Source organism: Crotalus tigris, unplaced genomic scaffold (assembly GCF_016545835.1).
Source record: "Crotalus tigris isolate CLP2741 ecotype Arizona unplaced genomic scaffold, ASM1654583v1 scf7180000017666.379230911805:20528666, whole genome shotgun sequence".
Lineage (NCBI taxonomy): Eukaryota > Metazoa > Chordata > Lepidosauria > Squamata > Viperidae > Crotalus > Crotalus tigris.
Window position 1 is genome coordinate 16,760,336 of NW_024096552.1, and position 23,245 is coordinate 16,783,580.

Sequence of the window (23,245 nt, forward strand, 5' to 3'; positions counted from 1 at the left end):
AGTATTTTGAGTATTGCAGGGCCTGAGAGATGGCGGAGGAGCAGGCTGAGTCCTGCAAGTCCCTGGGTAACTGAGTGGCTAGGTGTGAAGAAAGTTCGATGCCTATGCCTATGAGCTATAGTCACTTCCCACATGCTACAGCCAGCCTGAGCTTGGTTGAGTGGATAAGTAACTGAATGGGAAAGAAACTCAAAGCCTGCAAGACCCAGTGGAGGGGAAGTGGAGAGCAAGGTGCCTCAAAGGAAGGAGGGAAGCCTTGTGAAACTCAGGACAGGCAAGTCCGGGTATGATAGGCTTCTGAGGATCTCTCCTACCCTTATGGCATCCCACACTCTGCTTAATGACTACATCAGGGAAAGAAGGTATGAGGGGTCATTAAGCAAGGCAATCACAAATCTCTCTTAAGAGGATCACATGTGACTGTAATGGGCAGGTTCCATTAGGGTCATAACTTGAGGACTACCAGTATCAGTTTCTTCCACAATATTTCCCTAGACATCAAATCAAAAGCTACTTTCAAATCTATAAAGGCAGTACAAAGGCATTTTGATATTAAGAGGAATATTTTTGTGCCAGATGGTTTAAATCATCTGATGAATTGTCTTATCCTAAAATAAGTTTACTTATCAGCCAAGACTTGCTTTTGTTCTCATCAGCAATTGAATATTTAGTGTAAATCAAATTTCCATCAGCTACTTTTCCATTTTCAAAATAAATTGCAAGCTTGAAATAAATACTTGAATTTATATTTCACAAAAAGTTATAAAAGCTATTTCAGAACTGTCATAGAATCATGACTTAAAAAAACAAACATACAAGCTTCTGGTTCCGGATCGTGGCGCTGGCGGGTGTTCAGGGAGAGCGCTCTCTCCGCTGCCCAATTTCCCTTCGTCAGGCGACCCTGAAAAGGGTCGTAAGTCACCTTGGAGGGTGACTTACGACCCTTTTCAGGGTCGCCTGACGAAGGGAAATTGGAGGGGCGACAACTGTGAGGAGGACCCTCGATAGATTGTGGAAGGGCGGCAGTCCTTCCATTTGATCTGAGGCAGCTCCTTTGGACCGTCGGAGGAAAGATCAGCCATCAACTAGGCCGATCACTAAGCCATGTCTACTGAAAGCCAAAATCACCACCAAGCACAACGAAAGCACCGCGGAGGATTTAAGTGAGACCCTTCCTTCCCTTTCTCTTACCCCAACTATCTTCCTGTGAAAGCCTCCTGAAATTTCTTCCCTGCTTCTAATACAGCGGTGTCTATCTACTTTGGGAAATTAAGCTTTGAAAAAAAAAAGAACAATTAATCTAAATAACTAAATAACTGGATCTGTATTTTTGGACACTTCGGGGTCCCAAAAGGTTCCTATTACAGGGATCTATCATTTCATCTATTTGTTAAGTTGGAAATTTTTTTTTAACTGGATAAAAGTTTAACCGTGTCTGGAAAAAGATTTTATAGTCTATCGGGGACATCTTGTGGTGAAGCCTGGTACAGCAACTGAATTTTTTGGGGGGACTGTGAAGCCTGTTTATTCTCTAGAATTGGCCTTCACATTATCTAAAAAAGATAAGAACCTGAAACAGCTGGGTGGTGAAAATAACTTCTAGGAATAGCGGAAGTGGACATTTGTTGACTTTTACTAAACATAGCCTCCACTAAAAGATTGTCTCTAACCACCAGTTAGTCTCTAGCTTGGTTTAGTTTTTTATTTCTAAGTACTTCCTTCTGTTGTAATTATTAAAACAATAAAATTTAAAATGATTTATTCATTATTTCTTCAGTGTTTTTGTTGTACCAGTACCATAACCTGAATATCGCTTGAATGGGAAACTGCAGACATTTATTTAAAAGATTAGTCATCTTCTACCTCATAAACATTTCAAGTAAAAAGTTGAGAGATGAGGAGAAATCTCATTCAAGAAAGAGTGGCATTACCTGTATTGAGTGAAATTCCTTGGAGAAAAAGTTACACAGACATTCTAGATCTCAAAAAAGAGAGAAAGAGAGATCTTCCTATCCATGCAAAATAAAACACTTGTTCCTCTCTGGAATTTAGAATGTTTTATTTCCACAGAACTGTGCTTGCAAAATATCTGTGCCAAAAATTTGATAATCAAAATTTTAAAATGTTTAGCATCTATATCTCTCTGAAATTTGTCAGGCTATTATAAATATTCTGTCTGCAATTTTCATCTATTTAATTAAAAGTTAAGAGAGAGTCCCAAGATAAATAATGAAATGAAAACAACTTTAACTTCCTAAACTTGTATTAGATTTAGCATTTGGGGGGCATTTTTCAAATTGTAAAACTGGCATCTGACTTGATTCTTATGATCTTAGGCCCCTATAAATCCATATTAAAAATTTTTTCATTACCCTTGTTTAAATACAGCAAAGTATTCTTTGTCTCACAACAAAAAAGGAACTGATAATTATTTTCCTCACTACTATCTATTAAAAATTGCCTTACAAAATTGAGGAAACCTAAGCTCACATATATCTTGTTCATGAATTTCCCATTAAAAAGTTACATGGTATCTACCTAGGTAATACTTTCCCTCTAGGTTGAATTACAACAAAGATAAAAAGAAATAAAATATGTTAGCTAAGAAAAGGTAAGGTTTTTAGTACTTTTTTCTCATATAATGATTTTCTTTTGTTCAAAAAATAGAATTGTTTTTAAAAACTTTTGTTTTAACTTTATTAAATCAATGGATTAATATGGAACAGATGGTCAACTCTGGAAGTCATTATATATTTTTCAAATATTCTGTAAATGCCTATTTTATTCTACCAATGCTATTTATATCAGATTTCTTTTAGAAGAATCAAAAATATCATTTACTTAATAAACTAACAAAAAGTCAACTTGTTTCTTTCATTGATACTGATTGTGTAAAGCAGATGGATCAAGTAGCTGTATGCCGTTGGAAAATTAAGAAATAATAAGAATAGACCCTTTCTCCAAACATCCAGTATCTTTGATATGCTATGATTAACATGTATTATAACTGATAATAAAAGATTTCCAATCCCACTTCAGTGATTTTTATTTCATTTTGTTATACCATAATTGTAAATGCATTCTCACATGTACATGGTTTTTACAAATAATTCAGCTGGTATTATGAATTCAACTTATAAATAAAGTTTGTGAATTCATGATCTGCAAATTATCACTATGAACCACTCATCAAGCTGGAATCATTGTTCCAAATATTTTCATTATACTATTCCCTGCACTTGGGGCAATGAAGTTAATTATATTTATTGAATTAATATCTGATTTCAAATACGGAAACAGCTAGCCATAAGAACTGACATCCACATATCTATGGATTTTTCAAACAATGTTATTTTATTTTATTATTTCATTTTATTGACATATATAGCTACCCACCTTATGTACAATAACCCTGGGCAGCTTATAGAAACAATGATATTAAAAATAAAATAAAATCCAAAATTTGTGGTCTATTCTTGCCTTCTCCCCTCTCTAAAATCCACGCATTAATAAAACTCTTTGGATTGAATGGGAAGTTAGGAATTGGTGTGAGTTAAAATTAAAAGACCGAGTCAACTCCCCCCCACCAATTATTTTGTCGGAGACAAAAATACTTCCCTTCATCTGCTCTTTTATAAGTTAACCCTAACTCTTACTCAAACTAATATATTTTGGGTGTCATGAACCACAGTTCCCATCATCCTGTGGCTGTTGGCTAGAAATGCAATGCCTTATTTTCTCTGCAGTATGTGCCTAGGAGGCAGTAGGTCTGTGGGATTTAGATGTATTTAAATATTTGTTTCTTCTGCCTAATTTATTAAATCAACATCTAATTTGAAATTAAAAGTTTCTGAGAAATCCAGGGTGGTTTACAAGAAAACTCTCAAAGACAGCTATAGTAAAGCATCACTAGCACTGCTTAAAACAATATTAAAAGTGTGTATTTTAAGACAAATAGTAGTAATTTACCTAGTGCTGTTTGACCATAAAATGTGTTGTTGTTTTACATATGCCTGGCTGAACAGTGTGTTTGGAGTTGCCTCTAAACGGGTGAGGGTTGCATTGTTCATATTTTCCTTGGGAGAAAGTTCTATAATGGGGGTGCTGTCTCTGAGAATGCTCTGCTTGTGGCCACTGTTCTATAAACCAAACCAGGGAAACCATCTGGTCTAAATGGATGATAAACACAGATGATTAGGGGGCTGGAGGCTAAAACATATGACAAATGTTTGTGGGAATTGGGTATTTCTAGCTTAGTGAAAAGGACTAGGGGTGGTGACATGATAGCAGTGTTCCAATATTTGATGGGCTGCCACAGAGAAGAAGGGGTCAACCTATTTTCCAAAGCATCAGAAGGCAAATAATAGATGGAAACTAATCAAGAAGAAAACCAGCCTAGAATTACGGACTTGTGAAAACAACTAACTAGTGAAAAGGCTTGCCTTCAGAAGTTGTGGATGCTCCATCACTGCAGGCTTTTAAGTAGAGATTGGATGTTCCATTTTCTGGAATGGTATACGTCCCCTGCTTGAGCAGGAGCTTGGACTAAAGACATCAAAGGTCTCTTCCAACTCTTATTCTTTGAGAGAAGTGCTGCCAGCCTCTCCCCCTCCCCTCATCCCTTCCTGGGCACAGAGAGAAGGAGGGAAGAAAGGAGGGGAGGGAAACAGGAAGAAAGTGAAGGAAGGAAGGAAGGAGATGAGAATGAAAATGAGGGAGGCAGAGAAGAAAGGGAGGAAAGAAAGAGAAGGAGAGAGAGAAAGAAAGGAGAGAAGGGAGAGAGGGAGGGAGGGAGGGAGAAAGGAAGGAAGGAAGGAAGGAAGGAAGGAAGGAAGGAAGGAAGGAAGGAAGGAAGGAAGGAAGGAGATTGGAATAAGAGGAAAGGAGGGAGGGTCTGAGGAAAGTTCTGCTTTAGCATTTGGCCACCAGCAGCCTGTTGCCCTTTTGCCTTCCCCTGGTGGTTTCCCATCCTACTGCTGAGGATGCTTTGGTTACAAAGCCAAGTTTCCTCACATGGAGAGGGAGTGGGCCTCACTTTGACCCATGCACTTTGTCCTCCTATACCCACCATGAGCAAGCTGGCCAAGGAGAGTGAGCACAGCAGCAGCAGCACTGAGGAGGAGGTAAGTGCAGCTAGGCATCCCCTCGGGGAAGTGCGGCTAGGCTAGGCAGGGCTGTGGGGTCCTGGTGCCATGGGAGCTCAAGGGCCGGGCTGGGCGCTTGACCTCCGCTGCCCAGGGCTCTGGGCAGTCCATGCCATTGTTCAGGGGCCCCATGTACAGCCTGAGGCTCAATGAGGCTCCTCCAGTTGACCATGCCCTGGTGCTCGCCCCCTGTCCCACCCACCCGTCCCCACCCTCGGATGCGCCCCAGTCCTGCCCAGGCCCGTAAAGGTGCCCCTGACATGAGTGACATGGAGCTGGCCATGCCCACCCAGTAGGCCATGCCCATGCCAGCCACACCCACCCAGCCTCCCAATGAATGAAATTGAGTTTGACACTCCTGATTTATATCATATGTTGTACAGCCAAAACAGAACAATAAATAAATATTTATTGTAATCTTAGAAATTCTTCAATTCAGCATTAAGATTCACTAGTAAGTAGGAGAAACAAAGAAAGTCCAGTACTTTTATTACATATATTGGCACTCTTCAGAACATGTGTGTTCATCATTCATGATTTAAATCTCTTAACAAATTTTTAAACTTTTAGTTGAATCTCAAGTTATGATTCAGAAAACACGAGTGCCCTCTAGTGGTTATGTATTTCTGAATTCATAAAGAACTTGTTTAGATCTCATGATCTCATAAACTGAATTATAATTAAAACATGGAAGCATCATATTAGCCTGACAACAAACAAGATATAATCTAAAATAAAATTTGTTCCCATTCCTTAGAAACTGAAGAGTAAAGATAGCCAATATGAGCAACGCATCAAGATAATCGCAATTACCTCGTTCTGTCTTATATTTTACAAAAAAGTAGCACTTAGCAAAGCGTACAATTTTATTACTATTAGTTTTGTCTCGGAAGATAAACTAATGTTTGCCTAATATTTCAACGCCATCTTAAAAAAAATCAATATGAATGGATATATAAAAGTATATATATTATCTATGAACAAAAAAACCCTACAGCTTGTTTTTTGTTTGTTTGCTGTCTTCAAGTGATTCTTGACTCTTGAAAATTGCCTGGATTAATTACTAGTGTTTTTCATCAACATTTTTGGGAGTGATTTGACACTACTTGCTTCCTAAGGTGAAAGTGCAATATTGGCTGGTCCAAAATCTCCCAGTTGCTTCATGTCCAAGGAAAGAGTAGAACACATGGTCTCCCTGTTTCAAATCTGGTGCTTTTAACCTCTAATGAAATACATTATTAGAGCAACGCATACTATAAAATATTATAATTTCATCTAGGCTTCCAGTTTTGTTGTTGCGGCAGAGCTTACTCAGGAAGACTTTCAGAACTGTATTTGGGAACTATTTTCCTGTAGAAGAAACATATACTATTGCCTGATATGATGGAACATTTTGGATTATAAATCTTGATCGATAAACAACTTTTAATGGCTCTTTCTTCTCCCTGGACAGAAAGGATATGCTTCTCATTGGACAGAAAAATTTAAATTTTACTCATATTTGCTTAGGGGAGGTTCAACAATAGCTAGTTGGTTGGATAATCTATAAAGGCCAATTACAAAAAAATAAAATGGATGTTCCATACTTAGCTCTAAATGGTAAAAAACCATCTTTAACATCTATCTCCAGAAGCCTCAGTTTGACATATCACCAAGAAAATACTGATGAACCACAGAAAGAAATTCTCTCCATGTTGAAATTAATACAAGAAACAACTGCTTTAGCTTGTGATGAGATTAACAATAACACAAAGGAGATAAAAGAACAATTTTCTAATTTAAATCTACAAACTCAGAAAATAACTACAGAGAAGGACCTAGCAACCCAGAAAATAGAAGGAAAGCTAGAGAATGCTGACACAAATATTGAGGAGCTAAAGGAAGAAACTAATGACCAGACTCAGATAAATGAAGATTTAGAAGACACAACGATAATATTGGAAATGGAAAAGATATTCTACAAATCAAGATTTCAGAACATACTGGAGGATAAGGAAGGAGAGTTGACGGAATGAAAGATAGAGCAGTTAACAGAACTGTGGGGGAATTGGAGAAGGAGGAAGGCTGTTTAATGAATTTCAATGGGCTAGTTTTTCCAAAAATACTTTAACTAAATTGTTTCTCTTGTTTCAAATAATATATACAAAAATAGAGGAAGAATTATTTGATGATCCAAATGCCCTGACTTGGAAAGTTAGTTGGCAAAGGAAGAAAGCTAGAGTAAGACTGAAGAAAATAGAAGCTTGACCTATTAGAGCGGATGTTATATTACTAATTAGATGTTTGAATATGGTTAAGAATAGATTGCTAGAAATATATTATTATAACTAGATAGACAAGATTTGTAATCAAAATATCATATCTTGATATGAAAAGGGAAATAAGAATATGCTAAGAAGTTTGAATAAGGAAAGCTTTTGGTTACCCAAATATAACTTGTTCTGAAATTATAAATGATTGGGATATTTTGAACATGGATGGGAAATTAAAATTGAAAAAAAGTAAAAATAGGATATGGACTAAATAAATGTATATTGAGTGCAAATGCAATTAACGTAAGTTTTGGTTAGAAAATATATTCTAAACTGATATTATTGAAACTATTAGAAAAATGTTGATATGCAACTGTACATTTATTAACAACAATAAGAATTGTATTTGCTTAGTGTGGAAAAATGTCTATTACCAGAAGAAGAGAGGATGTATTGGAGGATGTAATATTGGGTTTAGTTTGAAGAAGCTTACATGTACCACGGAATTACTAATGGACTCAGTCATCACGTTGTCTATTAAGCACTTGATTGTAAAAATAGAAAATTAATAAAATATTTATTTTTAAAAAATATAATTTCATCTGGATTTTATCCTAATTAAACATATATGCATTAATGTTATTATGATTAAATGTGCTGCATGAAGAATGCAGGCAAACTATTGTAGAAAAAAAGACATTTTACTGAAACATTGTCAATACCATTGCATTAATAATGGCTTCTCAATTTCCAAAATATGCCAAATAAGATTCTGGACATCTCAGGTCTCCTATTTCCCCTAATTTTTAAAAGCTATTACTTTTACGTGTTTTTGCAAGTATTTGCCAGTATTTTACAGGTAATCCTCAACTTATGACTTGACCATTATAGTCATAAGTAGTTATGTCATTAAGCAAGAAAGCCTTGCTTAAGGGCCCCAATCTCTTGCCCTCCCTGATGCAGCCCTTAAACAAACATCTGGGTTCTTAAGCACAGCACAGATGCCTCAGAAGTGAGAGAGGACCTAGGACACGGGTCGGCAACCCGTGGCTCCAGAACCACATGCGGCTTCCAGCCTCCTCTGCCATTTGCAGAGAGAGATAGAGACAGAGACAGAGACAGAGAGAGGCACTTGCACTTCCCTTCTCTCTCTCTCTCTCTCGCTCTCTCTCTCTCTGTAAAAAAGAGAATGGCCTTACGCTATTCTCTGATGAGCTGACAAGCTTATTGGGCAGGGCTCTTGCCTTCTCTGTCCCTCTGCAGGAAGCAGGAAGGGCAGGAGACAGCCAGCCCAATAAGAATGTGTGTCAGCTTGTTGGAGAACAGCTTGAAGCCAGCTTGCCAGGTGAGCAGAAAATCGGAGAGAGGGAGAGAGGGGGGGAGGGGGGGGAGGGGAGAGAGAGAAAAAAAGAGGGAGAAAGAGAGAGAGGGAAAGAGAAAAAGAGAGAGGGAGGGAGAAAGAGAGAGAGGGAGAGAGAGAAAAAAAAGAGGAAAGAAAAAGAGAGGAAAAAGAGAGGGGGAGAGGAAAGAGAGAGAGAGGAGAGGGAGAGAAAGAGATAAAGAGAGAGGGAGAGAAAGAGGGAGAGGAAAGAAAGAGAGAGAGAGAGACAGAGGAAGAGAGAAAGAGGGAGGGGGAGAGGAAAGAGAGCGAGAGAGAGAGAGGGAGAAAGGAAAGAGAGAGAAAGACAGAGAGGAAAGAGAAAGAGAGAGGGAGAGGGAGAGGGAGAGGAAAGAAAGAGACAGAGAGGGAGGGGAGAGAGGGAGAGAGGAAAGAGAGAGAAAGAGAGAGAGGAAAGAGATAGAGAGAGAGGGAGAGGAAAGAGAAAGAGAGAGAACTCATGCACAGCAGCCTCTATTTCTTTTTAATTAAACTCTTCAATTAAGCTCTCCCCCTTGCGTGCATGCTCGTGTGTGCGCAAGTTTTGTGGCTCCCAGTGTTTTCTTTTCTCTGGGAAACAGGTCCAAGTGGCTCTTTGAGTGTTTAAGGTTGTAGACCTCTGCCACCCAGCCATCCAAGATAACCTAAAACCAGACAGCAGAAGCTATTGGGGTGCAAGGAGCTGTTATATAGTTTTAGTTCCCAACTTCCATCCTACCCAGTCACCAAGGAAGCTGAAGGAGGGGAAAACATATAACAAGTTTCAGAGATAAAACATATATATGTTTTCTGAGGTTTTCGTGGGTGTTTGTAGGTAGGTCTTTGGTTATTCGGGTTTTCTCCCATGTAAAATTGGAAGTGTCTTGGCGACGTTTCGACGAAGTCCCATTTGTCATCTTCAGGCTGGTGTTTTTGGCTTCATGCTTCTAGGAGCAAATTTGTGCTTCTAGGAGCGCTCCTAGAAGCACAAATTTGCTCCTAGAAGCATGAAGCCGAAAACACCAGCCTGAAGATGACGAATGGGACTTCGTTGAAACGTCGCCAAGACACTTCCAATTTTACACGGGAGAAATATATATATATTCTTAAGAATGCTGAAAACAAAAAGGTGATTCCTGGTTAAACTCATGTTAACTAGCAAAAAATGTTATAATTTCCTTTGCTAGTATATATATATATATATATATATATATATATATATATATATATATATATATATACATATACATATATATGGTCTCTAATTATGCTAAAAATATGAATCCTGTAAATCCGTACTATAAAATACACCAGGATAATACTAAAAACAAAACTGTTTAATTAAAAGCTGAGCCTTTCATCAGTCAACACTACCGACATCATCAGAGTATGATGCAAGATTGCTGGGAGTCCTTCTTATGTTGCTGGGCGGCTTTGCGCTCGGCTCCTTGACCTGGTTACCGGTCCATCTGTTCTCTCCATCTGGTTTCTTAAAGGACCCACGTCCTTTATTGTGTTAATGTCCTCTGAAGTTGCTGTTTCCTTCCTCCTGGATCCAACCACTCTCCGTTTCTGTTCGCCCACTCTCACACCTGTCATCCTCTCTAGCCCCATTTCGTGGTCCGTTAGATCCTCCCTGGACTGACTATGCTTGCGTGCGTTCGAGGGAGGGTGTGTGTCAAGCGGGTCCGGACGTCTATTAGCGCAATTCCTGGCGGCTGCATTCCTGCACACATTCCTCCACCCAGGAATGCTGTTTTCCTCCTCAGGTGTCCGTGAGTATGCTGTACCACTTCTAGTTGTCCCCTTCCTCTTGAGATTCCTCATTACTTGCTCGCACGTTGGGTTCATCAGTTCTTTTGCTCTTTTTGCACATGTGCGGGGCCTCACAACATCACTTTCCATCGTGGGTCTCTGTTTTCCTTCCTATTCGCATCTGTAGAATAACCCATCTCTCCCCTCATGTTGGCAGGGATCGTGGAGCAGGCGTCCCGTGGGCTATCGTCCAATCCCCTTTGTTGTTCACCCCCATCATTGTTTCCCCTTTTTATGGGGTGAGTTGAAATATGCTTATCTGGGTTACCTAGGGGGGGATGTTTCTTGTTCCTTCTCTGTTCTTCTTATAGATTCTTTGTCCCATGGATGGGTTATCTCCTCTATTCTTCCTTCCCTCAGATTTTGTGAGGGAAGTGCCAATTGTCTTTGTTGTAGATTCAGATGTTGTTGTTCCCATACCTTATGGTATGCTGGGCAAAGCTTTATATGGCGATTGATGGAGTTGCCATCGGAAAGCCAGGCTTCTTTAAGTAGACGGCCCCCCTTAGTAGTGTCCCTAGATATGGGCTGTGCACTATTAAGGTCAAATTCATGCCCATGATCGTTCATGTGGGCCCAAATCTGTAAGTGCTGTTCCTTTCTAACCGCTAGTGCATGCTCATGCACCCTAGTTTTTAATATTTTTGTGGTTTCCCCAACATGTGCAAAAAGAGCAAAAGAACTGATGAACCCAACGTGCGAGTAAGTAATGAGGAGCCTCATGAGGAGGGGGACAACTAGAAGAGGTACAGCATACTTACAGACACCTGAGGAGGAAAACAGCGTCCCTGGGTGGAGGAATGTGTGCAGGAATTCAGCCGCCAGGAATTGTGCCGATAGACATCCGCACCCGCTTGATACACACCCCCCCTCGAATGCACGCAAGCATAGTCAGTCCAGAGAGGATCCAACAGACCACGGAATGGGGCTAGAGAGGATGACAGGTGTAAGAGTGGGCAAACAGAAACAGAGAATAGTTGGATCCAGGAGGAAGGAAACAGCAACTTTGGAGGTAGGGGAAAAACGGTAATTCTGTTGTTGCTGAACAACAAAATCAGTAGGGGAATGCAGATGTATTATTCAAAGCCATAGCCAAATGCACAGGTGGCCTGAATCACAGATTTAGTATCAATGTCTTAAAGTAATGTTCCTCTGTTCTTTCTGTATTAATGAAAATAGTCTGGGACCAATAACTTACCTTTTATACCTCCAAATGGTCCGTGTGTCATGTTATATGCTGTTCGATAAAGACTGTGTTCATACATACATTTTAGCTGGTATTGGTTGCCATGTTCTATATTTCCTAAACTTCCTATTAAATAAAAGAAAGGGCTGCCTTAAGTTTGCAGTATTTTCTGTGGAAAATGTATTGTGAAAGATGCCATAATATATTTATGTTACACTTTAATACAGGTGTCAGAATTCAGGTTTCATTAATATATCATATGTCGCCCCCCCCCCATTCTTTTGAATATACAACAAAACTGAGGGAAAAATTAACCATTTATTAAAAGTAAGTGCAGTACATTTTTCTCACAAAACTGGAAATTTTCAGTTTATTCTCTGTTTGATGCTGATGTCAAATACAGAAAACAAAAATCTCCATTATACTAATGGAGGAATGACATCATAATCTCTCTAAATTTTGGTGAACTGTTAATTCGTCATCATCTATAATTTGCTATTTAGACTCAACAAAGCTTGGTATCTAACAAGTAAAGAGCTGCAAGCTACCTATTTCTTTAGAGGACAGAGAGAAAGGTTTGTTAATCCACTTTTTGTATCAGGGAGTTTTTAAAATATGAAGGTTCAAAACATGTTATTCCTCTACAGATCATCTATTTATATTGTCATTAAAGATTGAAGCAATTTGATGGCACAATTAAACCATCACATTATTAGCTACAATACAGTCCTTCCAAGAGGGTGCTTCATCTTGTTTCTGTATGTATGACCCAACCCTTTTACTGTTGATGATTGAAACAAATGAAATACAGTGAACTAACCTTGGCTCTAATATAATTACGCTTAAACTTCTTTAGTCAGCTAAGGAAAAATGTTGAGCTGCAAGTTTATATATTAAAGTATGCTTCTATAAATACATTTTCAAAAAGAACTTATATCTCTTGATACTGTGCTTTATAAGTTCACATGCCATTTTCAAAAGCTCCACTTAATGACTACATCAGAGCAACCAAGAATGATAGCTGTTAAGCAAGGCAACCACATGGTCACCTTGTTAAATGACAATCATAACTTGCAATCGTAATGGTAATTATGGTCATAGGTCAAGAACTACTTTGCACTGTTAGAAACTTCCTTTTCATTGCCACAAATTAAGAGGAAAACTTTTCTAGAAGTACTAATATTACTTGACCTTTCTAATATTTACTTTTCTAATACTGTTAGGATATATATATAGGAAGGGGTATCTTCTTTTTTATAATACCGTATGAAATAGATTTGATATCATTAAATCTGTTGGAAGAAAAACATGCTATATTTTATAAGTGGAAAATAAGGAAAGTAAGTTTCCATCATAATTTGATTTCTTTTTTACCTGAGACAGCATAGACGCATAATTTTTTGTAGTGCAATACAGCCAGATGAAGCAATTCTGTGCCACTAGCGGAAAGGACAAAGATGAAAATATGATTAAAGATACTTCTTGAATATCAAAAATCTAAAAGACCAATAAATCATACTAAATACCAATAGCACAAAACATACAAAGTTTTTTTTTGTAGTTAATACTTTAACAATTTTTAATAGCTTTATACTGATGTACACTTATCAAACTTATCTTAAACCCAAACAGAAACTATGTGGCAGCTTAAAGTTCCCTGATTCAGTCATCTCCTTAATTCATATGATTATAAGAAAGGCAGGACATACAGCATAATTGGACTTGCAAAATCCCATCAATATAAGAACTATCAAAACAAATTAGTTTTAGCCTTTCTATGGAGTTGATTCCTGATTTGGTCCACCTGATGAGTTAATTTCATTCTTGTAAGTCTGACTGATTTTGTATGTATTTTGTATTTCATATGCAACCTCTCTAAATCATATAGACTCCAGTTAACTTTCTGGAAGTAGCCAAATTTCATAGCTGGGATGAATGAATGGATGGATAATCTGGGCATCTGTACAGCACTGCAATAACCATTAATTATAATAAAATGATGAAACTTATTTAGCTGGATTTATCAGGTGCCCAACTCTAATGGATTCTTTATTTTCTTTTATTACCATAACAAACATCTTATGTAATAAGTGAGCCAGAGAGAGCATAATTAAATAATGGTGGACTGGGACATAGGTGTCAAAAACCAATCTAGTTAGGATTATGGAAGGCTGTCCCTGAAACTAACAGTTTTCAACAATTCTGACTAGTCTCCAACCTTCCTTTTGGGGGAAAGATTGTTGAAAATATGGACAGCTGCAACTGATTATAATTCTGGAGGAAATGGATTATCTAAACCCATTTCAGTCAAGCTTCAGGCTGAGATTTAGTACAGTTGATGACCTGTTGCAAAGCCTACAGATAGCACAACCATCCTTGTGCTTCTTGATTTCTTGGTAGTTGTCAGTATCACTGACAAAAGTATTCTGAGCCAGCACCATTGGTTGGGAATTGAGGGCTGTGTTTTATAATGTTTCTCTCTCTTTCTCCTGGATCAGTTTCAGTCAATGTTATTTGGAGTCAATTCCTAGGCCCCTCCTTTGAGGATGCCTCAGGGTTGTTATCTTTCTCCTTTTCAATATCTACATGAAACCACTAGATCAGTTCATTTGCCAGCCTGGAATTAGGTTTTATTACTATACTAATGATAGCAAATTATATTTTTTGACCCCAGGTCAGCTAAGTGAGTATATCAAGATTCTGTCCTCAGTGCCTGGAAACTATTAGGGTTTGGATGAGGAAGAACCATCTCCACCACAATCCACCAAGAGTGAATAACTGTGGGTGTTTTGACCACTCAGATCTAGAGCTATTCCATATTTGAGGCCCTTCCCTCTTCAAGGTTGGTGCACAATCTAAGAGTTTTGAATTCAAGCTCCTGCCTGAAAAGCAGATGGGAGTTCTGACGATGAAGGCCTTTGAACAATTTCATCTGGTGAAACAGTTGTACCATCTCTTATATCAGAGGAACCTTCAGATAATCACTTATGCCTTAGTCACCTTGTATGACAAAATTAGTGGACCAGAGGAATGCTGTGGATATAATTTACTTGGACTTCAGTAAGGCATTTGATAAAGTAGACCACAACCTACTACTTGATAAGATGTGGGTTAGACAACATCAACACCGTAGCTGGTTGACCGGCCATACTCAGCGTGTGGTCCTCAATGGAACTGCATCTACATGGAGGGAAGTGTGTAATGGGGTGCCCCAGGGCTATATACTGGGCCCAATGCTCTTCAACATCTTCATCAATGATTTGGATGAGGGGATAGATGGGGAACTCTTCAAATTTGCAGACGACACCAAGCTGGCAGGAATAGCCAACACTCCAGAACACTGACACACTTGAACATTGGGCACTATGTAACAAATTAAATTCAGTGGTGAAAAAAGTAAGGTTCTACATTTTGGCAAGAAAAAGCAAATGCACAGGTATAGTACAGGTGGTACCTTGCTCAATAGTAGTAACTGTGAGAGGGATCTCAGAGTCCTAGTGGACAATCACTAGAGGCAAATAAAATCACTACTAAAAGCCAACAGGGGTTTGTCAAAAACAGATCATGCCCAACAAACCTTATTGCATTCTTTAACCAAGTGAAAAAATTAGTGAATCAGAGGAATGCTGTGGATATAATTTACTTGAACTTCAGTAAGGCATTTGATAAAGTAGATCACAACCTACTACTTGATAAGATAGAAAAATGTGGGTTAGACAGCATCACCACCAGATGGATTCGTAGTTGGCTGACCGGCGGTACTCAGAGTTTGGTCCTCAATGGAATCACATCTACATGGAGGGAAGTGTGTAGTGGGGTGCCCCAGGGCTCTGTTCTAGGCCCAGTGCTCTTCAACATCTTCATCAACGATTTGGACGAAGGGATAGATGGGAAACTCATCAAATTTGCAGATGACACCAAGCTGGCAGGAATAGCCAACACTCCAGAAGACAGGCTTAAGATACAGGAGGACCTGGACAGACTTGAACACTGGGTGCTATCTAACAAAATGGAATGCAATGGTGAAAAAAGTAAGATTCTACATTTAGGCAAGAAAAACCAAATGTACAGGTATAGTATAGGTGGTTCCTTGCTCAATAGTAGTAACTGTGAGAGGGATCTCGTAGTCCTAGTGGACAAATATTTAAATATGAGCCAGCAGTGTGCTGCAGTTGCCAAAAAAGCCAACACAGTGCTGGGCTGCATTAACAGAGGGATAGAATCAAGATCACGTGAAGTGTTAATACCACTTTACAACGCCTTGGTAAGGCCACACTTGGAATACTGCATCCAGTTTTGGTCACCATGATGTAAAAAAGAGCTGAGACTCTAGAAAGAGTACAGAGAAGAGCAACAAAGATGATCAGGGGACTGGAAATTAAAACATATAAGGAACGGTTGATGGAATTGGGTATGTCTAGTTTAACGAAGAGAAGGACAAGGGAGGACATGATAGCAGTGTTCCAATAACTTTGTGGGGCTGCCACAAAGAAGAGGGAGTCAAGCTATTCTCCAAAGCACCTGAAGGCAGGACAAGAAGCAACGGATGGAAACTAATCAAGGAGAGAAGCAACCTAGAACTAAGGAGAAACTTCCTGACAGTTAGAACAATTAACCAGTGAAACAACCTGCCTCCAGAATGCTCCAGCACTGGAAGTTTTTAAGAAGAGACTGGACAACCATTTGTTCGAAATGGTGTAGGGCAGAGGTTCTCAACCTGTGGGTCGGGACCCCATTTGGGGTCGAATGACCATTTCACAGGGGTCGCCAAACAATGCAGTCCGCCATTTTTCCCCCTTTTCCTTAACTGTTCTACTCCCTTTTATTCTATTGGCTTTTGAAAGCCAATAGAATAGACTCTCTTGAATAGAGTCTAATTCTATTGGCTTTCAAAAGCCAATAGGAATTGTCCAGGCTGTTTCTGCCCTGCTGAGCCCGCCAAAAGTCCCATTCTGCAAACAGTGCTGCACCAGTTGAGTAGTCCTTGACTTACAACTGGTTGAGTAGTCTTCGAGTTACAACTGGTTGGGGGGTCGCGGCATTAAAAAGGTTGAGAACCACTGGTGTAGGGTTTCCTGCATGAGCAGGGAATTGGACTCGATGATCTCCAAGGTCCCTTCCAACTTTATTATTATTATTACTAAATATGAGCCAACAGTCTGCTGCAGTTGCCAAAAATGCCAACACAGTGCTAGCCTGCATTAACAGAGGGACAGAATCAAGATCATATGAAGTGTTAATACCACTTTACAATGTCTTGGTAAGGCCACACTTGAAATACTGCATTCAGTTTTGGTCACCACAATGTAAAAAAGACGTTAAGAATCTAGAAAGAGTACAGAGAAGAGCAACAAAGACGATTAGGGCACTGGAGGCTAAAACATATAAGTAACAGTTGCTGGAATTGGGTATGTCTAGTTTAATGAAGATAAGGACGAGGGGGGACATGATAGTAGTGTTCCACTATCTCAGGGGTTGCCACAAAGAAAAGGGAGTCAAGCTATTCTCCAAAGCACCTGAAGGCAGGACAAGAAGCAATGGATGAAAACTAACCAAAGATAGAAGCAACCTAGAACTAAGGAGAAATTTCCTGATAGTTAAAACAATTAATCAAAGTCCATTCCTCCAAGGTCCCTTCCATCATCATCATCATCACCCTCTGCTCTACATAAGGCTTGAGGAACTACCTGTCTCTCATAACATCCACACAGCCAATTAAATTCTGCAGAGTTGGTACACTCTGAGCTCTTTCAATTAAACAAAGACATCTGTTGGAACCCTGGAAGCATGTCTTGTCTATAGCAGTGATATCTTCTGCAACAAAATTGTCCCTGAAATCCAGATGGTCCTCACACTGCTATTGTTTAGAAAAACTATGAAGGTCTGGCTTTTTACCCCAGCCTTTCTTGATGGAAAGTGAGACCTCTTACTACCTTCCATTTCGTCTGTTGTGCTTGCAATCTTTTATTGTTATCATTTTATTTACTTATTATAATGTGTTTGATTACTTGAGTTGCCCAGGGTTGTTGAGTTAGCCAACATACAAGTTTAATAAATTTTTAAAATAATAAATACGTTACTATTATTTATTTAAAAATAACTCTTTTTGCAAGTTGTCACCCTTAAAAATTCAGTTTGCCTTTTTTACTTACCATTATTGGATATTGTGGTAAACTATAATTCAAGAAAGCCAAGAAACAGTGGAATATATTATTGGAAAGTGAAAGATGATAACATATTTCTGATTTTTTGATAAATGTCTAATTAAATATAAAATTAACAAGACTTTTTTTCTATTCTCCTAGAGCTATATTAGGAAACCTAATACTTATGACTCCTTCATGGATTACTGCCTTGTCATGGCAAAGGGGCTATGCCATGCAGGGCCACCCAAAATGAACAGGTCATAGCAGAGAGTTCTGACAAAATGTGACCCACTGGAGAAGGAAATGGCAACCCACTCCAGTATCTTTGCCATGAAAACCCCATGGACAGTACTAAAAGGAAAAAAGATATGATGCTGGAAGATGAGCCCCTCAGGTCGGAAGGTGTCCAATGTGCTACTGGGGAAGAGCAGAGGGCTAGTACTAGTAGCGCCAGAAAGAGTGAAACGACTGGGCCAAAACCGAAAGGACACTCAGCTGTGGATATATCTGGTGGTGAAAGGAAATTCCGATGCTGTAAAGATCTTTTCTCCATAGGAACCTGGGATGTAAGATCCATGAATCAAGGCAAACTGGACATGGTCAAACAAGAAATTACAAGACTGAACATAGACATCTTAGGAATCAGCAAACTAAAATGGACAGGAATGGGTGAATTTAATTCAGAGGACCATCAGGTATACTACTGTAGGCAAGAATCCCTCAGAAGAAATGGAGTAGCCTTCATAGTCAATAAAAGAGTAGGAAAAGCAATACTGGGATACAATCCCCAAAATGACAGAATGATCTCAGTGCGAATCCAAGGCAAACTATTCAATATCACAGTAGTCCAAGTCTATGCCCCAACCACTGATGCCGAAGAGGATGAAATTGACCGGTTCGGTGAAGCCCTATGGCACTTATAGAATCAACACCAAAAAGTGATGTCCTTATCATCGTGGGGGATTGGAATGCTAAATAGGAAGCCAAAAGATAACTGGAATAACAGGAAAGTTTGGCCTTGGAGTACAAAATGAAGCAGGGCACAGGCTGATAGAATTTTGTCAAGAGAATATGATGGTCATAGCAAACACTCTTTTCCAACAACCCAAGAGATGGCTCTACACATGGACATCACCAGACGGTCAACACAAAAATCAGATTGACCATGTGCTCTGCAGCCAAAGATGGAGAAGCTGACTGTGGCTCAGATCATGAGCTTTTGGTTACAAAATTTAGGCTTAAATTGAAGAAAGTAAGGAAAAACATTAGGCTACTCAGGTATGAACTAAATCATATCCCTGCTGAATATACAGTAGAGGTGACAAATAGTTTTAAGGAATTAGATCTGATAGACAGAGTGCCTGAAGAACTATAGACAGAGGTTCGCAACATTGTACAAGAGGTAGCAACTAAAACCATCCCAAAGAAAAAGAAATGCAAGAAAGCAAGATGGCTGTCTGAGGAAGCTTTGCAAATAGCTGAGGAAAGAAGGGAAGCGAAAGGCAAAGGAGAAAGAGAAAGATACACCCAATTGAATGCAGAATTCCAGAGAATAGCTGGAAGAGATAAGAATGCCCTCTTAAATGAACAGTGCAAAGAAATAGAAGAAAACAATAGAATAGGGAGAACCAGAGATCTCTTCAAGAAAATTGGAGATATGAAGGGAACGTTTCATGCAAAGATAGGCATGATAAAGGACCAAAATGGCAGGGACCTAACAGAGGCAGAAGAGATTAAGAAGAGGTGACAAAATTACACATAAGAACTATACAAGAACGAGCTTAGCGTCCCAGATAACCACGATGGGGTGGTCACTGACCGCAAGCCAGACATCCTAAAATGTGAAGTGAAATGGGCCCTAGGAAAGCTGAGCACCAGCAAAGCTAGTAGATGTGACAATATTCCAGCTGAGCTATTCAAAATGTTAAAAGACGATACAGTAAAAGTGCTGCACTCAATTTGCCAACAAATTTGGAAAACTCAACAGTGGCCACAGGATTGAAAAAAGTCAGTTTACATTCCAATTCCAAAGAAAGGCAATGCCAAAGAATGTTCAAACTATCGCACCATTGCACTCATTTCACAGGCAAATAAAGTTATGCTTAAAATCCTACAAGCTAGATTCCAGCAGTATGTGGATCGAGAAATTCCAGAAGTACAGGCAGAATTTCGAAGAGGCAGAGGAATGAGAGATTAAATTGCCAACATACGCTGGATCATGGAGAAAACTAGGGAGTTCCAAAAAAACATCTACTTTTGCTTCATTGGCTATACTAAAGCCTTTGATTGTGTGAATCACAACAAATTGTGGCAAGTTCTTAAAAAGATGGGAGTACCAGATCATCTTATTTATCTCTTGAGAAACCTATATGCGGGTCAAGAAGCAACAGTGAGAACTGCACACGGAACCACTGACTGGTTCAAAATTGGGAAAATCTGTCGCCCTGCCTATTTAACTTCTATGCAGAGCACATCACGAGAAAGGCAGGGCTAGATGAATCAAAAGTTGGAATTAAGGTTGCCGGGAGAAATATCAACAACCTAAGATATGCAGATGATACCACTCTAATGGCAGAAAGTGAAGAGGAACTAAAGAGCCTCTTGATGCAGGTGAAGAAGGAGAATGCAAAAGTTGGCTTGAAACTCAACATTAAGAAAACCAAGATCTGGACTACTGCAACGCGCTCTACATGGGGCTACCGTTGAAAAGTATTCAGAGACTACAGTTGGTCCAGAATGCAGTCGCGCGAGTGATAGTGGGTGCTCCTCGATACACCCACGTTACACCTATCCTCCGTGAGCTGCACTGGTTGCCTATTGGTCTCCGGGTCCAATTCAAGGTGTTGGTTATTACCTTTAAAGCCCTATATGGCTCAGGACCAGGCTATTTGCGAGACCGCCTACTACCTCATAGTTCCCTTCGTCCGGTTAGATCCCATAGGCTGGGCCTCCTTCAGGTCCCGTCGGCCAAGCAGTGCCATTTGGCAGGGCCATGGAGGAGGGCTTTCTCTGTGATGGCACCCACGTCTTGGAACCAGTTCCCCCTGGAGATTAGGACCGTTCCCACCCTGTTGGTTTTCCGTAAGCTGCTTAAGACCTGGCTTTTCCGGCAGGCCTGGGGTTTATAAAATCTGACCCCTGGATGACTGTTATTGTACTGTTTGTTTTGTCATGTTTTATGGTGTTTTTATTGTTAGCCGCCCAGAGTCCTGCGGGAGTGGGGCAGTTTATAAATTTTAAAAATAAAATAAAATAAATGGCATCCGGCCCTCTCAATTCCTGGCAAATAGATGGGGAAAAAATGGAGGTAGTGACAGATTTTATCTTCCTGGGCTCTAAGATCACCACAGATGAGGACTGCAGCCAAGAAATTAAAAGAGGCTTGCTCCTGGGGAGGAAAGCTATAGCAAATCTAGACAGCATACTAAAAAGCAGAGACATCACCCTGCCAACAAAGGTATGTATAATCGGAACTTCCGGTGGTGATGTTGAGGCGTTGCAGAGGAAAGAGAACAGTCTCTGTCCTCCAACTCTGATTCTTCCACGATCGGGGACCCTTTGGGGTACGGAGAGCCTGGAGGGCCACGCGAGATAAATTGCGAAGCCTTGGGGGGTAGCGAGGTGAAAGGCGATCACCTGCTACAACAAAAAGAAACCCCTTAAACCCGGCGTGAAAATGTCTGCTATTGTGAAATGGCAGATTCGAGGCCATGACAAGTCACGGATGATGCGGAAGCAAGGATTTATTTAACAGATTGTGTCATTTGAAGTGAGTAAAAATATCCCAAAATAGTAATAGAAGAGAAGAGCCTAAAAAAATTTACATTTCCATGAGTTTTGGTGTCAGAAGGAAGCTCAATTTGCGAGGGAATCCTCAAAGCAAGCGGCCACCCAGTGGGAAGAGCTGTGAGCAAATTAAAATAACCAAAGGATTAATAGGAGGGAGACAAAGAACTTTGTGGCAAATGTTTTAAAAGGAGAGGATTAACACAAAGCGAAGGAAGTAGCGGGGACAAGATTGAGGAAAGAGACAACAGGAGGTGGTACAACGAAGACGAGAGACAGCGGAGTGAATAAGAGGAGAGCAAAGTGAGATGACCGGCGATAGACAGAGGAAGTTGGAGAGAAAATGGTGGTCTAGGAGAGTAGTGGGAGAATCAGGAAAAAATGAAGGAAAGAAAATTGAAAACGGAGAAGGAGCAGCACGTAGCAGCTGATTGGAGAAAGTAGAGACAGTGGAGAAAGGTGGAGATAGATTGGGACGCAGAGATGAGGAAGGAGCGGAAGGTAACAGAAGATCGGGGAAAGTAGATGGAGAGACGACGGGATGTGGCGGTGAGAGTGGATAGGTGGTTGATGATATAAGATTGGAGAAGGAAACCGGACCGAAGGAAACCAGACCGAAGCCTTAGAGGGACTGTGTGTCAAGCAAGAAGGAAAAAAGAAAGTGAATGGTGTTGGAGAAGGAGAAAAGAGGTTTGGAGATGGCAGTGGATGTAGATGTAGAAGAGAAGAGAAAGAAAAACGAAGAAATGGAGTTTCAGAGAAAAATTGTGAAATAAATAGGCTGCTAGCTAAATAAGGGAATATTAAGAATATTGTATATTTGAGGAATAGGACAAGTACTGCAATGACAACATTGAGAACAGGAAAGAAAACAACATCAAGTCCATCATTGACACCCTCATCCCCATCAGGCCAGAGAATAGAAGGAATGTTGGGGATGGAAAAACAGAGTGTAATATCAAACATGCAAACTATGCAGACAACATTATTGGCTATTCAGGAAATGATGTTGAAAATGCAGGAAACAATGTCTAAGAATCATATAGAATTGAAAGGGGATATGAATAAATTAACAAAAAAAATGGAAGGATCAATTATTCATTTGGAAATGGATCGAGCTGCCTATTATTTAAGATTCCAGAATGTAATGGAAGAAAAGGAAGAAGTTCTGGGTACTATTATGGCAGAACTGATAGCGGGAGCCCTACAAAGGGATAGGCAAGAAATATTACTGGAGATTGATGAGGTGTATCGAATTCACACGAGCTACGCTAGGTGTAATAGACTGCCACGAGAAGTCTGTATAAGATTTGCGAGAAAGTCAGAGATATAATTTATAAGATCACCCAATGATTTATAAGGATAAAGAAATACAAACACTAAAACAAGTTCCAAAGAAAGTAAGAGAGCAGAGAAGAGATTATAGGTTTCTCACAGCACAGCTAATTAAAAGAAATATACTATTTAGATGGTTAATCCCAGAAGGGATGTTGGTATCATGGAAGGAGAAAAAGATCAAGATAGATAATTTAGATAAGGTACGAGAATTCTATGATCAG

General features: G+C 39.6%; 1 protein-coding gene across 13 annotated transcripts in view; it reads right to left on the minus strand.

Moving 5' to 3' along the window:
- Positions 1–23,245, minus strand: part of BBS9 (Bardet-Biedl syndrome 9) — a 273,478-nt gene that overhangs the window by 242,522 nt on the left and 7,711 nt on the right. For all 13 annotated transcript variants that reach the window (XR_005555992.1, XR_005555988.1, XR_005555990.1 and 10 more), the window contains exons 4-5: positions 13,129–13,193; positions 11,767–11,880 (exon numbers count right to left, since the gene is read on the minus strand). Coding sequence is in view for 7 of the 13 variants with exons in the window: in XM_039336807.1 (XP_039192741.1) it covers positions 11,767–11,880; positions 13,129–13,193 (179 nt within the window). In the remaining 6 variants the exon portion in view is untranslated. The remainder of the gene's footprint in view (positions 1–11,766; positions 11,881–13,128; positions 13,194–23,245) is intronic.